General features: G+C 42.1%; 1 protein-coding gene across 1 annotated transcript in view; it reads right to left on the bottom strand.

The window, feature by feature from the left end:
- Positions 1–17142, bottom strand: part of PCDH15 (protocadherin related 15) — a 1516206-nt gene that overhangs the window by 682845 nt on the left and 816219 nt on the right. The window contains exons 16-18 of the mRNA XM_056530010.1: positions 11621–11814; positions 10803–10935; positions 5678–5757 (exon numbers count right to left, since the gene is read on the bottom strand). Coding sequence (XP_056385985.1) covers positions 5678–5757; positions 10803–10935; positions 11621–11814 — 407 coding nt within the window. The remainder of the gene's footprint in view (positions 1–5677; positions 5758–10802; positions 10936–11620; positions 11815–17142) is intronic.

Raw genomic sequence — 17142 nt, 5'->3', positions numbered from 1 at the left:
AAAGACTGTGGCGTTACTAGAAGTGTGAACAGTGATCTAAATATATGGCACTGGATGCAGTAAATTACTAACAGTTTAATGGATTCCAATTGCGAAAATTGCATGATTATTTTCTCTTGGCTCTAAAAACCAAGTGTGAATAGTGATCAAAAGACTGTGTCATTACTAGAAGTGTGAACAGTGATCAAAAGACTGTGGCGTTAATATAAGAATATAAGAATATAAGAATACAATGTTGGGGCTCTCATCTGTATGAATTAATGTGGAGAGGTGAGCACCAAGAAAGATACCAACATATGGCGGTGGCAATACATTCTTAGTTTTTTCACGTGGTGTGATTTTTTCCAAAAAGTTTTTTTCATATTTTAATGGATACAATAAATATTAACATTTTAAAGGTTCCCTATTTTTTTCATTTTTGATATATATATATATATATAATAGTGATAAAAATCAGCGCCAAAAATACACTGTGTGAACATCATCTATCAATGAACCAAAGATGAACCTACTGTTCAAATTCTAACAAGAAATGTGTCACAAATACTTATACACTTCTGCAGTTCAGCAGTTCATACATTAGGTATAAGATTTTAATCCTTAGTGTTATTACAATTATACTTATCATGAATAAATCCTGTCCGTCATCACTCTAGCTGATAGTTTTAGAATTATTGTAAATTACAGTGTTTTTTTGTGACAAATGTATGTGCTAGATTTATACATTTTAAATGTTTTATTTGTCTGGAGTTATTGCTCAGCATGGAATATTTTTATTTATATTGGAAACATGTTTCTGCCTCTTACTTATGTTTGTTTGCAACAATCCATTGAGCATTTGAATAGATGCTCAGAGAAGCTCCTTAATGACACATTATTATGTGTGTGTCACAAGGTTAATCTCTATAAAACAGAACAATTAAAGAGAACTTAATTTAAGACATTGTCTGCAAAATAATATATTGGGCTGTATGTTGACTAAATGCAAAACTAAACACAAACATAAAAAGATGAGACCAAATGAGTGATAAAGTCATCCTACTTCATTTCTTAATGAATATACTCCAGCTCTTGTTCTATAAAGAATGGCCAATTTATTAGACTAGGAAAAGTGAAATAATCTCTCCTAGGTGTTAATGAAATGGCTGTGTCACAGCTTCAATGACAATTACTGTGTATATGGACTTAAAGGGGTACTACGGCGGTATATTTGTCATTTTCACTGTTCCACATGTCGCAGAGCAGTCTGCTAACTTGTAATATTTGCTATGGTCTCTGCTGTCCTTGCTGGTGCATTTTTTTTGTTTTTCTATAGTTAGCCTTTTGTTTACCTCTCTGTCTTCCTGTCTTTTGGTGTGTGGGAACTACAGTTCCCATGAGATCTTGCGTCGGCTTTTTTTTTTTTTTTTTAGGGCTGATGCTTCTCCTGTCCCTGCACATCCCTCGGCCGCGTGAGGGGGCGGGGGAGGGGCCGACTGTGCCAAGTCACTCTGATTGGCTGCCGGCCAACCAAACATTACACTGTGAACAACAGGGTTCACGTGACCGCACTCTCTAAACAAGGTGTTACGCCTAGCGCTCCGGGTCCCCGCTCCTCCCCGGAGCGCTCACGGCGTCTTTCTCCCTGCAGCGCCCCGGTCGGTCCCGCTGACCGGGAGCGCTGCACTGTCTTGGCCGTTGGGGATGCGATTCGCACAGCGGGACGCGCCCGCTCGCGAATCGCATCCCAGGTCACTTACCCGTCCCGGTCCCCTGCTGTCATGTGCTGGCGCGCGCGGCTCCGCTCTCTAGGGCGCGCGCGCGCCAGCTCTCTGAGACTTAAAGGGCCAGTGCACCAATGATTGGTGCCTGGCCCAATTAGCTTAATTAGCTCCCACCTGTGCACCTGTCTATATAACCTCACTTCCCCTTCCCTTCCTTGCCGGATCTTGTTGCCTTGTGCCAGTGAAAGCGTTTAGTGTGTCCAAAGCCTGTGTACCTGAACTTCTGCTACCCATCCTGACTACGAACCTTGCCGCCTGCCCCCGACCTTCTGCTACGTCTGACCTTGCCTCTGCCTAGTCCTTCTGTCCCACGCCTTCTCAGCAGTCAGCGAGGTTGAGCCGTTGCTAGTGGATACGACCTGGTTGCTACTGCCGCAGCAAGACCATCCCGCTTTGCGGCGGGCTCTGGTGAAAACCAGTAGCCTCTTAGAACCGGTCCACTAGCACGGTCCACGCCAATCCCTCGCTGACACAGAGGATCCACTACCTGGAAGCCGAATCGTGACAGTAGATCCGGCCATGGATCCCGCTGAGGTGCCGCTGCCAAGTCTCGCTGATCTTCCCACGGTGGTCGCTCAGCAATCGCAGCAGATTGCCCAACAAGGACAGCAGCTGTCGCAGTTGACCGCCATGTTACAGCAACTTCTGCCTCTGCTACAGCAGCAACCATCTCCTCCGCCAGCTCCTGCACCTCCTCCGCAGCGAGTGGCCGCTCCTAACCTCCGCTTGTCCCTGCCGGACAAATTTGATGGGGACTCTAAACTCTGCCGTGGATTTTTGTCTCAGTGTTCCCTGCATATGGAGATGTTGTCGGACATGTTTCCTTCAGAACGGTCTAAGGTGGCGTTCGTAGTAAGCCTTCTTTCAGGAAAGGCCTTGTCTTGGGCCACACCGCTCTGGGACCGCAATGATCCTGCCACAGCCACAGTCCAGGCCTTCTTCGCTGAACTCCGGAGTGTCTTCGAGGAGCCAGCCCGAGCTTCTTCTGCCGAGACTGCCCTGTTGAACCTGGTCCAGGGTAATTCTTCCGTTGGCGAGTACGCCATACAATTCCGTACTTTTGCTTCTGAACTATCCTGGAATAATGAGGCTCTCTGCGCGACCTTTAAAAAAGGCCTATCCAGTCGCATCAAGGATGTGCTGGCCGCACGAGAGATTCCTGCCAATCTGCAAGAACTCATCCATCTAGCTACCCGCATTGACATGCGTTTTTCTGAGCGACACCAAGAGCTCCGCCAGGAAAAAGACTTAGATCTCTGGGCACCTCTCCCACAGTATCCGTTGCAATCTACGCCTGGGCCTCCCGCCGAGGAGGCCATGCAAGTGGATAAGTCTCGCCTGACCCAGGAAGAGAGGAATCGCCGTAGGGAAGAAAATCTCTGTCTTTACTGTGCCAGTACCGAGCATTTCTTGGTGGATTGCCCTATCCGTCCTCCACGCCTGGGAAACGCACGCACGCACCCAGCTCACGTGGGTGTGGCGTCTCTTGGTTCCAAGTCTGCTCCTCCACGTCTCACGGTACCCGTGCGGTTTTCTTCTTCAGCCAACTCCTCCCTCTCAGCCGTGGCCTGCTTGGACTCCGGTGCCTCTGGAAATTTTATTTTGGAGTCCTTTGTTAATAAATTCAGCATCCCGGTGACCCGTCTCGTCAAACCGCTCTACATTTCCGCGGTCAACGGAGCCAGATTGGACTGCACCGTGCGTTACCGCACAGAACCCCTCCTGATGTCTATCGGACCCCACCACGAAAGGATTGAGTTCTTCATTCTCCCCAACTGTACCTCTGAGGTCCTCCTCGGTCTGCCTTGGCTCCGGCTTCATTCCCCCACCATTGATTGGACCACCGGGGAGATCAGGAACTGGGACTCTGCCTGCCACAGGAAGTGCCTCTCCCCCCCTCCCAGTCCCGTCAGGCAAGCCTCTGTGCCTCCCCATGGCCCCCGTCCTGGTGTCACACTGCCCCGTGCCAGGCCTCGCCCTCTGCCCTCCTTCCCCATTCCCACTCCTGCTGTACTGCCTGCCGTTGAGGAAACCCTCCATTCTTTCCCGGTGTCCTCATCCCAGGGGAGGCAGTTACCGGACAAAGAGAAGGGGAGACCTAAGGGGGGGGGGTACTGTTACGCCTAGCGCTCCGGGTCCCCGCTCCTCCCCGGAGCGCTCACGGCGTCTTTCTCCCTGCAGCACCCCGGTCGGTCCCGCTGACCGGGAGCGCTGCACTGTCTTGGCCGTTGGGGATGCGATTCGCACAGCGGGACGCGCCCGCTCGCGAATCGCATCCCAGGTCACTTACCCGTCCCGGTCCCCTGCTGTCATGTGCTGGCGCGCGCGGCTCCGCTCTCTAGGGCGCGCGCGCGCCAGCTCTCTGAGACTTAAAGGGCCAGTGCACCAATGATTGGTGCCTGGCCCAATTAGCTTAATTAGCTCCCACCTGTGCACCTGTCTATATAACCTCACTTCCCCTTCCCTTCCTTGCCGGATCTTGTTGCCTTGTGCCAGTGAAAGCGTTTAGTGTGTCCAAAGCCTGTGTACCTGAACTTCTGCTACCCATCCTGACTACGAACCTTGCCGCCTGCCCCCGACCTTCTGCTACGTCTGACCTTGCCTCTGCCTAGTCCTTCTGTCCCACGCCTTCTCAGCAGTCAGCGAGGTTGAGCCGTTGCTAGTGGATACGACCTGGTTGCTACTGCCGCAGCAAGACCATCCCGCTTTGCGGCGGGCTCTGGTGAAAACCAGTAGCCTCTTAGAACCGGTCCACTAGCACGGTCCACGCCAATCCCTCGCTGACACAGAGGATCCACTACCTGGAAGCCGAATCGTGACACAAGGATTGTACAAAGTACACCCAATCAACCAAGAAACTGCAGCAAGGGCATTCCTGGGCAGGAGCCACCGAACAGAGCCATGAATATTCAATAGCGGGGTTCGGCCGGGCAAAAAAATTGAGGAAGGAGACCCTTACGTCACGAATGCAACATGGCCGCCGACAGGGGAAAAAGAAGTGGTCGCCAGCATATGGAAAAGGCAATGAACTACAAGACTTCCTGCATAAACAAAAGGTACATTTTCAATAAATGCAAAGTTGCTAGAAAAACGCAGCCAGAGGCATAGGACTGACCCTAAAGAAACTAAACTATGCCAAAAAAAAACACCATCGCCGGATACCCCTTTAAAGCTTCTGTTCCACATACAATAACAGATTGTGTCATAACTACATGTGCAAAAAGGAGAGGTGAGCCATCAGTTACAGTTCATCTAATAAACAAGATGTTGGGGATATTGAAGACTGAGATTGCACTTAGGTTCTTGTACCTGAGGATTTTGCACTGGTTTCAATCCCTGACTAACTTCGTTGGGCTCCTTAAAGGGAATCTGTCATCTGTATCACCCGCACTAACCTATTGCACAGGCTTGTTGCGCGGGAGACACTTATGACAATGGTGCCTTCATTCCTTCATGCCTATATGACAGGTTAGCACAACTGATGATAGATTTCATTTGAGGAGGAGCAGCTGTAGTTCTTGAGATTATGCACACACCTTCTTTTGAAGAGTATGAGAGCAATTCCTTTTCATTCATAGTGGACAGCAATTTCTCTTTTACTTTTCAAAAAGTGGTCCTGCAGCAACGGAGAACCTTCTATGTGACTACTGACTATCCATGATAAGGTATATTAAAAGTATCTAAACTGAGCCATCAGCTTTGTACTGCTACATTGGCACGGAACACTTTGATAACGTCTATTATTTGTATAGTTTACAGCAGTGGTTGACTATCCCCAAGATACTGATCATGTATTCTATAAACAAATTATTTTAAGTCAAATAAAAGAAAACATCAGAACAAAACAACTCAAAAACAACACACAAATAATAAAGTTAAATTGTTGAATTACTATAAGTTGTTGGATATCTTACCTGACAGATATGTTAAAGACTCTTTGAGGATCCCCGTTTTCTATTAAATATTTAATAGGATCTCCCTCTCTATCCGTAGCCTAAAATACAGAATAATCATGAATGTTTCTTTGAAGGGCATTATCAATTACATTTTCAATAAAGATGCATAAATAAGTTAGGAATTCTCTAAAGGTATACTCCTACAATGGAGCAGAATGTATAACTCCCGTCAGATCTAAATTCACTGCAATAGAATGAATAGGTTGAAGCCAAAAATTGTGCAACTTTAAGCCTATATAGGCAATGCCGATCTGCGCATTACATTTCATAGGAAATGCAGAAAAGACGATCAGTTAGAAGGTTTTCACAAACATTTTAAGTCTTTAGACCTTTTTATACATTTCTTCACTAGGTGTAATGCATCTACAAATTCAAAAGTGAAGAAACTTCACAACTATTTTTGTTTTAAAATGTACAATTATTTTGTATATAGACCCTGACTTTTGACTGCAAACAAATCTCTGTAGTCTGATCTTATAGTTTTACTCCTTACCACCAGTCCCTTAACCACCCACACCTTTTTTTATTTAGCAAACCTAAAATTGATAAATTAGGCTGGCCAAGCACATTAGAATAAAATAATCTGAACCCACCAGTTAGGCAGGATTCTCCATCTCTTGTATACGGAGGCATCCGGTTGGTAGATGTAAGTAAAGAAGGGTTGGGCAGGTTCGATTTCTACATACCCAATCCCTTTGTTCTTTGGTAACATGAGAATGGTGCATTTATGGCCAAGTTTGAAAATAAGTAAGGCTACATTCGTACTACGATTGTGTGATACGGCTGCCGGATCTGGTCAGAGTCATATAGTGACTCCAGTTGGCTCATTTTTGCACTGTATCTGGTTTAGTTGTCAAAATGAAAACGGAGGTCTTCTGCGGGTTTTTAGGTCCACAATAAAAGTGATATGGTGCAAAAATTAGCCGACTGGAGTCACTATTTGACTGCGGCCATCTCATTTAAATGAATGGAATGGGGTGTGGGTCCAAATCCGTGTTGCTAAATCGTGGTATGAATGCACCCTAAGGGAGTAAAACAGCAGGATCAGAATACACAATGGGGGAGATTTATTAATACCTGTGCAGAGGAAAAGTTGCTCAGTTGCCCATAGCAACCAGATTGCTTCTTTCATTTTGCAGAGGCCTTGTTAAAAATGAAAGAAGAAATCTAATTGGCTGCCATGGGCAACTGGGCAACTTTTCCTCTTCACAGGTTTTGATAAATCTCGTCCTATGTTTGTTTGTAGTCTTTAACCATAGAGGCACAGCTTTACACAGGAGCCGTGGATATAAAATAGTACGATATTTTATGCATTGTTGATTTATTTATTTTTAATTTAGAATTTTCAAAACAATTATAATACTTATCATTCATTATTATAACCCCATGTATATTAATGTAGGTAAATTAATTAACTGCGCCACCCAAATAAATGCTTAGCTTTCTTTACTGATTTAGCTGCTACATTTACTGTTGCATATTTTTTATAGCCATCTGAAAGCCATCTATTTTATCTCATACTTTGATCACCACCTTTATCTGTCCCGAATGTAAAATATTTATCTTCCCACAGGTGCAAAGCGAGTATCTGAAAAGCAATGTGACTGCTGTTTATTCACTTAGGAGAAGTAAATATAATGTACAGATGTAGCTGGGTTTGGCGTTTTTGTTCATCAGGATGAGCTCTGATCTCATAATGACTTTCCTGCAAAGCTCTGTCTTAACTCACTAGAGTGACTTGATATACATTATAAAAAGTTGAAGGGCTTTCCCATAAATATAAATTGATGTATAATGTAAAAAACATATTTCAAATGTGTATACCTGGAATTAAGTAAAGTTGGATTATGTATTCTGTTTATATGCTTGTTATCTGGGTTCTTTAGATTTTTAGTACTATAATACTTAAAGTAACTATCTGGGAAATATTTCAAGACTTTGACTATGTAAGTTGATCCTTCCATATCGCACATTCTCATTTAACTTCAGAGTTCAGTTTTGACCCTGTTCTACAATTCTCTGTTATTTTTCTTCTTGTTTATTTATATTTCTGATGTTTTAAGATTTATATACTGTATCTATATGTCTTGCTTCCTAAAGAAAAATCTTTAAAGTGTACCTGTCGTCAACAAAAACTTTCTATATAATGTAGATAATACAATTACATGTATATTTGCAATATACATTGGTTTAAAAATGTGTATATTTATGGGCAAACAAGTGCTGTCACTGCAGCTATTGTCTGTGAGGAGTCAAAATACAGGAAGTGAGGACAGGACAGGCAGGGCTCTGTGCAGGCGCATGCGAGAGCCTCACTGCACAGAGCCCTGCTTGTCCTTAGTGCATTGAGCCCTAATTGTCGTCACTGCACAGAGCCCTGCTTGTCCACCTTTATTTCCTGCATTTGGACTCCTCATAGAGACACACAGGCAATAGCTGCAGGGACAAAAATATACATATTTTTGTAACCAATGTATATTACAAATATACATATAATGGTATTATCTATGTTATATAAAAAATTTTTGTTGAAGACAGCTACACTTTAAATAAACAGATAAAAAATATTTCAAATGTACAATCTTTTACTGTTTAAGAGATGTATACTTACTAATACAGCCCCACCCCCTTTTTTTTTTTTTGATGACCTGTTATTTTGGTTGTGTCCACCTTATGAAAACCATTAAACTGTAAACTCCAGGTCTGTTCGAGCAGTATAAGTAGCACTACTATATACTGCAAATGGAAACAAATGGGATTGTGGAAATGATTATGCAATGCTCTGCATATGTGATATGTGATCAGATCCATTGGGTCACAGTATGGAGCCCGATTGAACCACCTTCATACACCTACATTTGCTATGAATGCTCTGATTTATCAGAGACATACTCTCAGTTTGTTTGATTTTTCATCCAAATATATGTCCCCTGATGAACCTGAAATCTTTGGGGGAAATGCGTTGGGTGACAGTTTTGTATGCTGGGTATTAGTGGTACACACCAACTTTTCCAATGGACTGACTGTTATTATAGTTTCTTATTTTTGGTTGCCTCCAATTGTCTCTCTATTTGTGTTTTGCATGATACTATATGATTTGATCTCCTTTTTTTTCACATATTGTGCCTGATTTACTATTGTAAACCCGACATGTTTAGCCGGGTTGTGCGTCAGATTCTGGTGCATTGCACCAGAATTTGCGCCAGATTTTGTGCCAGAATTGAAAAAAACCCAACTAACTCTCCATTTGACTGAGAAAACCCCACAAAACTTTTTTACAAAAAACCAACATATTTACTAAAGGTTTCCACAGAGAATGTAGTGGATTTGAGCTGAGGAAAACCCGACAGATCAGAGCATGTGTAGAAAAAAAAAAAAAAAAGCAAAATGTAGGGAAAAGTGCAAAATGTAGGGAAACCTTAGTAAATACTGTGGAATTTTTTTTTTAGGGAATTAAAACCCATAAAGAAAACTACACTCCCCTCTTAGTAAATCGGGGCCATTGTATTGAACTTCTCTAACTGTCTATGAATATTGTGTGATTTTTATGGGATATGAATAAATGGTTACATTTTAGTTATTACCATGCAGTGATGCTATACAATATTTGTGTAGTGTTCTTTGTTATCTCCAGAACTGTACTTTCTGTGATAAGTGTTTAGTTTAGTTTAGATATATAGTACAGAGCTGCACAGGCTTCTTTGCATCTGTGCAATGCCTAACCCTGTATCCTTACTGCTTATGCTAGGGACAATTAATGCACAATTTGACTTATTATATTGTTCTTTCAAGTAAAGACTTTGCACAGTAAATAAGCTTCTTGTTGAAAGGACATCTGCAGCCATTTAACACTTATCTCCTATCCATAGGATACGGGATAAGTGTTTGATTGCGGGGGGTCTGATCCCTGGGACCCCCCCCCCCCTGATCTCCTAAATGGGCCTGGCATTAGCACTCAGTGTGAGCGCTAATGCGCGTACCATAGACCTGAGAGGTCGACGGTTATGCCGTCTTCCTGCTCCCTCCTGATACAGTTCTATGGGAGAGTTACATGGAGGAGGCGTGTCGGCCACAGCGTCATAATGCGGCCGGCATGCCTCCTGCACGGGATAGCCATGGCCCTATGCAGGAGATTGTGGGGGGCCCCAGCGGTCGGACTCCCCGCAATCAAACACTTATCCCCAATCCTGTGGATAGGGGATAAGTGTTAAATGGCTGCAGATGTTGTTTAACACTCCTAGAGCATACAGAGAGGACTAAACTGACAGATTCTATAATTAACATGAACTGTTAAAGCTTCTGATCACTCTGTTAAATTTTATATTTAACTTTATATTATAACAATTTTACATAATTACCTTTATAGTCAAGACAAAAAGGCTCTATTATGCAGATGAATACCAATTGACATTATTTTTTTTAATTAAAAGTAAGCAATGGCCTGTGTCTGTGTTTGTACAGCATTGAAATATGGTTTTATCTGCACAGAAGTGGAAAGTGCTGCCCATTTTTCTACATTTGTGGACTATATCCGCTAAATGCTAAAACTAAGTAGGATCAAGCACCCCGGAGTATGTGCAGAGACCAGCGAGGCCCATTTAGAGTTTCTTTCTACTAAAAAAAAACTAAAAACTGCAGTATAATATGGGTAATTGTCTATTGTTTGTTGAAAGCATGTGATACACTTTAGCAAAAAAAAAAATCTGTTTACAATAAGATGTTATGGATAGAATGAATAGAGCGCAGTTCGACAGTTTCATTCATTGTGACTCCCCCACAGTCACTTATAGCCCATATCATAATCATGTTTTTTAATCACTTTGGGCTAACTAAGGGCACCAGCCTGGATACGTTACTGGTACCAATGCACCCCCCAAATAGTTGTTTCCCAGATCGATTTAATCTTTGTATCCAGGTTTGGTTCATTTATCTCTTTAGACTTATAGCAACCATGACAATAAACGTTTTACAGTGCACACCATAACACACTTTTTCAAGATATAACAATACTTACAGAAATTTTTATTATCAAGAATGCAAGTATGTTTCTTTGTTTGTAAGCTAATGATAATATTTAAAATACCTGTAGATTCAGAAGAATAGCTCCTATACGCATTGCTTCACTGACTTCAAGGTTATACATCAATTGTGCAAAGCGCGGAGGACTCTGATTGTTCGGTGGAAGAACTTCAATGTAAACAGTAGTAATGGAGCTCCTGTTGTAAACAATAGAAACATAGTAAGTTGGAAACCATTGTTTAGGCTATGTTTACATGTTCAGGTTTTTAATTGCAATTATTCAATACAAAGCCAGAAATGAATCTGAAATCAGGAGATGTCTCAGTTTTTCCTTTATATGTGACCTCTGTTTATAATCTGTTCCTGACTTTGTATAACATTTTTGCAATTAAAAATGTGAACAAATCCTCAATTATGAGAAATAGTGATTTAACAGGGAATTTAAATCTTAAAAGGAAAGTAAAACAAAAAAGAAAATATCTCCAATATCTTTTTCCTATTTACTCAAAAGACACATGGAAGAAGGTTGTTTTCGGGAGGAGGGGCTGTATTTTCAGTATGTATAGATGAGGGTTAAGAAAGTGAAGACTTTTTTTGTACAATTTTTTTTTTTATACAATTACATTCATACTTATTCATTCTAAACTATACCTATATCCATAACTTAAACATATGTCAATTAAATGCTTTAAAATAAAGTACATAGCGTAAAGGACAACTAAAACATTTCCATTAGTGTTAACAAAAATAATGGTTAAAGAAATTTGCAGCCATCTCTTATCTTATAGATATAGTTATTGATCAAAAAGAAAAGTATAACAGATAGTGCTCAATCTCTCCATCAGAATGTCTATAATGGAGAAACAATATATTCATACATACCTTCTTTGTGCTATTGGAGCATTGTCAGAAGCTTTAACAGTTAGGGCAAATGACTCCCCCACAGTCAGAGTGACACCTGGAGTAATGGTGATGACCCCCATCTTGCTGTTAATGACAAACTTCCCCTGAGCTCCAGCAAGGATTTCGTATGTAATTTGACCATTAACACCTTCATCTGCATCAACAGCTGTAAGCTGGAGATAAAACAACAACACAAGAAAAACATTTAATTTCCATAATTCTGTTTCTCCTTGACTTTACTTCAAGTCAGACTGTATGATGTTAAGATTAGAAGAAACAGTTTCTTTTAGGAAAAAAAAAAAAAACTATATAAAATGTTTCTCAAGAACTCATTAGATACGATTGTAAAAATAACAGCAAATAATAAATGGTCATAGCAAGTTGCTTAAATCCTCCTATGTAGAACTTTTAACAACCGTTTGAACATTTGAAATGCATTGTAACAGTACAGGCTACTAACAAATCCCCAGTAAGTTTGAGTCCTTTAGCCTTCCTCATATGTCAAGTTGCTAAAAAGTCTGTTCAGTATCTCTACTGTTCTTTTTTATAATCTGCTTTTATTTTGTGCCTTCCTGTTTTTTTAGCACATTATTATGGGGGCTGTCATTTTGACTGGACTGCTTTTAGCAGTATTTAGAGTCACACTTTACATCAAGCCCTATAGGCACAATTAGACTGTAGCTAACCCAATTGACTTGTATGAGAGAGTTTTCTAGGCATGTTCTGTGACCTGTGCAGAAGTGATTGTGCAGGCTGTGTGTGTGTGTCTGTGTGTGTGTGTGTGGGGGGGGGGGGGGGGTTTGATGAAACTGACTAACACTTGTGTAATCACCTTCACTGTAATCCTGCCTGTGATGATATTGGTAGTGTCAAACTGAATACTGCAAGATTTCAAGATTATCTTAAAATATAGATAATAAAATGAAAAAAAAATTACAAGAGGGAATATATATATATATGTATATTGTATATATTAATAATATTAAATAATTAAACTAATAGTAATAATTGGTATATCACAGTCTTTCATTTGAATTTTGCATTCTCTATTAACATAGGTCACAGTCATGTTGAACTGTATGATTTTACTTTGCAATATGTCTGCATAAAATATGTAATACTTTCTAAAATGAATGTGTACAAGATATAAAAAATATATTTTAAAGTGGTTCACAAAAAAAGACAATATATGTTTAGACCAATGGAATGTTATTGAATATAATGCTGTATTAATAATTGAAGAGGATCAGAGGGATTAGATGTCCAATGCATTTTATACACAACAGAGAGAAAACATAAAATACAACTATAGTATATGCCTTGGTGGTAAGTGTTCTAGAAATACTGTGAAAGACGAAAGTCAAGTGAAAATAAAATATGACTTTCCATACAGCAGAAATATTCCTTATTTATAAGATATTGATAAAAAAAAATATATATATATATATATATATATATATATATATATATATATATATTTTTTTTTTTTTTAAAAAGGATCAAGTCAGGAAATTTCTGGTTGTTTAAAAAATAAAACAGTTGCACAGAATGTGAAAAGGAATTTATATGTGTTTGATCAATTATATTTTCATTATTGAAAAAATGTTTCAGAATATGACATGTATATGACATCATTATGGTTCTTACAAAAAAGGGCAATACAAGGTAAAAAGTAAAAGTTTAACATTTTGTATAACATGAATAGGCCTCCATCATGGACTTGACATACAACGGGAGACAAACATAGGAGTAAGAAGTTGTGGCTGATGAGCCAAGACCAAAAAGTCCTTCTTAGTATCTGGAGGAAGATGGAGTTCCATCAGTGTTGACTAAAACCTTTAATAGAGTAAAAAAAAAAAAGACATGGTCACACACCTACATCTTGAACAGTTACCCTGAGCTTCTCAGCAAAATGTATTTAACTAACAGGTTGCTAGTGTACTTGATGATCATGAAGTGCAAGCCCGCCAGCCATGGCATGGCCACCTGTTTCTAGCGAGTCCCTGACATCCGTAGCATAAAATGGCAATGCACTGAGCGGCAACCACCACCGCTGCAACACCAGTGCCCACAGGAGGAACGACCTACTGGCAGAGCAGACCCATAGCCGCCCGACAACCCGCAGACACGGCGCCACAGCAGCAATGGCCGTGCAAAGCACAGTACCAGTGTTAACAGGTGTGCGACCATGTCTGTTTTTTCTCTCTATTGAATTCACTTTATATATTTATCATTTATACTTTTAAGACAACGTACAGCTCTTCAAACTAACACATCTGATTTATCATATTTTGTCCTTCAGCGATAGTCGGTGGGGAAAGTTGCTTCCACTTAAGAGGAACTAGCACTTAAGCTGCTGCTAATAGTTTACGGCTAAGTTGTATTGAAGGGGTTATCCACCATAAGGTGATTTTAGTATTTACCTGCTAGACAGTAATGGATATGCTTAGGAGGCACCTGTGTTTGTCTTGGAGCTAAAAAGACTATGTCCTGAGTCAACCATAACACTGCGGCTTTTTTGTTTTTGTGAACTGAGTATTTCCTTTTAGAATTTCTTCACTTAAACTACAAGTCCCGTAACTCCTTATTTGTAAGTGTGAGGTCAATTTTCTCCCTCCCACACAGCCACCCCACCCATTGAAACACACCTGTGCTCCCTTTCATGCAATAGACAAGTGTTTTCTTATAAGGATGCCTCCAGCTGTTGCAAACCTACAATTCACTCCCTTCCACCCAGCTGTCGCTCCACCCATTGAAGCAAAGACAGGTTTCTCTGAACAACTGACTAGTGATGTAATGTCTCAGGCGTCATTTTAACCTGGGAAAACCTGAGACAAAAGTCATTTTATATGCTGTAAAAAATATACACTGGGAAAAAAATCCCAGAAGAATTGCAAGACCACCATGAAACACAGATACAGACACTATATTATGAACTACACTAACTTTACAGCCCCTGTAGCATAGTCAAATAAAAAAAATCCTGGAATACCCCTTCAAAAGGGACCAAAAGACTGTGTGGGTCTAGAGTGACATCAGAGGGGCAGGACCTGTTCTTTTTAATCTGTTCCCAGTATAGTGTCATCAGGGGGCAGGACCACCAGACATGGATGAAAGATCCCCCATGTCTGTTACAATGACATAATAGGCTTAAGAGGAAACATTAACAGGCACACAGACACTTAATATTGCCTTGTCAGGAGCTTGAAATGATTCTCCTGCAAAGCATCTTGAGAAACAATGTAAATTCTTGAGAATGTTGTAGACTTTAGAATCAGTAAGGGAGATATTCAGTTCCTGTGCTCAAGATTGCAAAAAAGAAGGTTCGCAACAAGAGGGGGGTTTGGGATTTATTAAAAGGGTAGTCCAGTGTTGAAAAACTTATTAACTCCTTAGGATAGGGGATATGTTGCAGATCACGGGGGATCCGACCGATGGGGCCCCCGCGATCTCCTGTATGGGTCTCCTGGCTCGCTGGCCAGATAGCGGGTGTCGACCACGGCTCAAAGCAGCGGCCGACATGCCCCCTCAATATATCGCTATGGAAGAGTCGGAGATTGCCGAAGGCAGTGCTCCGGCTCTGCCATAGAGTTGTATTGAGGGGGCATGTCAGCCACCGCTTCATGTGGTGGTCAACACGCCCCTTCCTGCGGGCTTCCGGGGCCCGTACAGGAGATCGCAGGGGGCCCCTGCAGTCACACCCCCGCGATCTGAAACCTATCCCCTATCCTAAGGAGTTAATATGTTTTTCAGCACTGGATATCTCCTTTAAGAAGGTGATACAGACAAGAGATTGGTAGAGGGAGCCCCTCAAAGCCAATAGGGTCTCTAGTGAGTGGGTATTCTGTGGGCAAACAAATCTGAAAAATTTGGTGCATAGGGGAAAGTGGAGACCAAATTGTAGATTCACTGGGGACCATTTTATAATGTAGAAGAAAAGTTATTGTGATGTTTTCCAGCTAAGAAAAAAAGGAGATAAAGTAGAAGATGGATTAAGAGTGACCCATCTGATAAATGATGAAGGACCGATAAAGTCATACATACCCTTCAATAAAGAGGATAGTAACACTATGAAGATAGAGTTTGGGGATGGAATACACTTATCCTTCAGGAATTTCTCTCCATTTGTCTGATTCCTGAGGAGAGAGGGATTACTGGGACTAACATACTCTAGCCATCTATTAAAGATTTATAATATGCTTGGATATCTGGGAGCCCAATTCTTCCTTTGCTTCTATGATGAACCAGTAATGTATTGGCTAAAAAAAACTGTTTTAGCAAATAGATGATTCCATCTTGTAACATATCAATGAACACTTGTTTCTTCTACTAGAGTTAAGGCTATTGAGATAAGAAAGAAAATACCGTATATACTTGAGTATAAGCCGACCCGAGTATAAGCCGAGGCCCCTAATTTTAACCCAAAATCCCAGGAAAAGTTATTGACTCGAGTATAAGCCTAGGGTGGGAAATACATCATCCCCCCTGTCATCATCCAGACCCCCGTCATTAACATCCTCATCATCATCACCGCCTGTCATCATCCAGACCCTCATCATCATCACCTGTCATCATCCCCTTGGCATCATCCCACCCCCCCCCTTCATCATCCCCTTGTCATCATCCCCACCCCCCTTCATCATCCTCTTGTCATCATCCGCCCTCAGTGGTTTTCAACCTGCGGACCTCCAGAGGTTTCAAAACTACAACTCCCAGCAAGTCCGGGCAGCCATCGGCTGTCCGGGCTTGCTGGGAGTTGTAGTTTTGAAACCTCCGGAGGTCCGCAGGTTGAAGACCACTGCGGCCTTCAACATCATCCAGCCCCCTCTCACCCCCTTTAGTTCTGTACAGTAGTCGCCTCCGCTCGGCGCTGGTCCAGTGCTGCAGGACTGTCCGGTGGGGAGGTCGTCTGGTGGGATAGTGGTTCCGGGCTGCTATCTTCACTGGGGGCGCCTCTTCTCCGCGCTGCGGGCCCGGAATAGAGGCGTTGCCTGGATGATGACGCAGAAGTACGTTGGTAATGAACGTACCTCTGCGTCGTCGTCAAGGCAACGTGACTATTCTGGGGCCGGGCCCGAAGCGCTTAGAAGAGGCCTCCCCGGTGAAGATAGCAGCCCGGAACCACTATCCCACCGGACGACCTCCTCTCCGGACAGTCCTGCAGCACCGGACCAGCGCCGAGCGGAGGTGAGTACTGTACAGAACTAAAGGGGGTGAGAGGGGGCTGGATGATGTCGAAGGCCGCAATGGTCTTCAACCTGCAGACCTCCGGAGGTTTCAAAACTACAACTCCCAGCAAGCCCGGACAGCCGATGGCTGCCCGGGCTTGCTGGGAGTTGTAGTTTTGAAACCTCTGGAGGTCCGCAGGTTGAAGACCACTGCGGGTGAAGAGTTCACTCGAGTATAAGCCGAGGGGGGTGTTTTCAGCACTCGGCTTATACTCGAGTATTTACGGTAAGTAATCTGGATCTTTAGTGTGAAATGGTTATGATATCTAGGTT

Source organism: Hyla sarda, chromosome 7, assembly GCF_029499605.1.
Source record: "Hyla sarda isolate aHylSar1 chromosome 7, aHylSar1.hap1, whole genome shotgun sequence".
NCBI classification, from domain to species: Eukaryota; Metazoa; Chordata; class Amphibia; order Anura; family Hylidae; genus Hyla; species Hyla sarda.
Note: the sequence above shows the minus strand (reverse complement) of the source record. Positions and strands in the feature narration are given on the sequence as shown.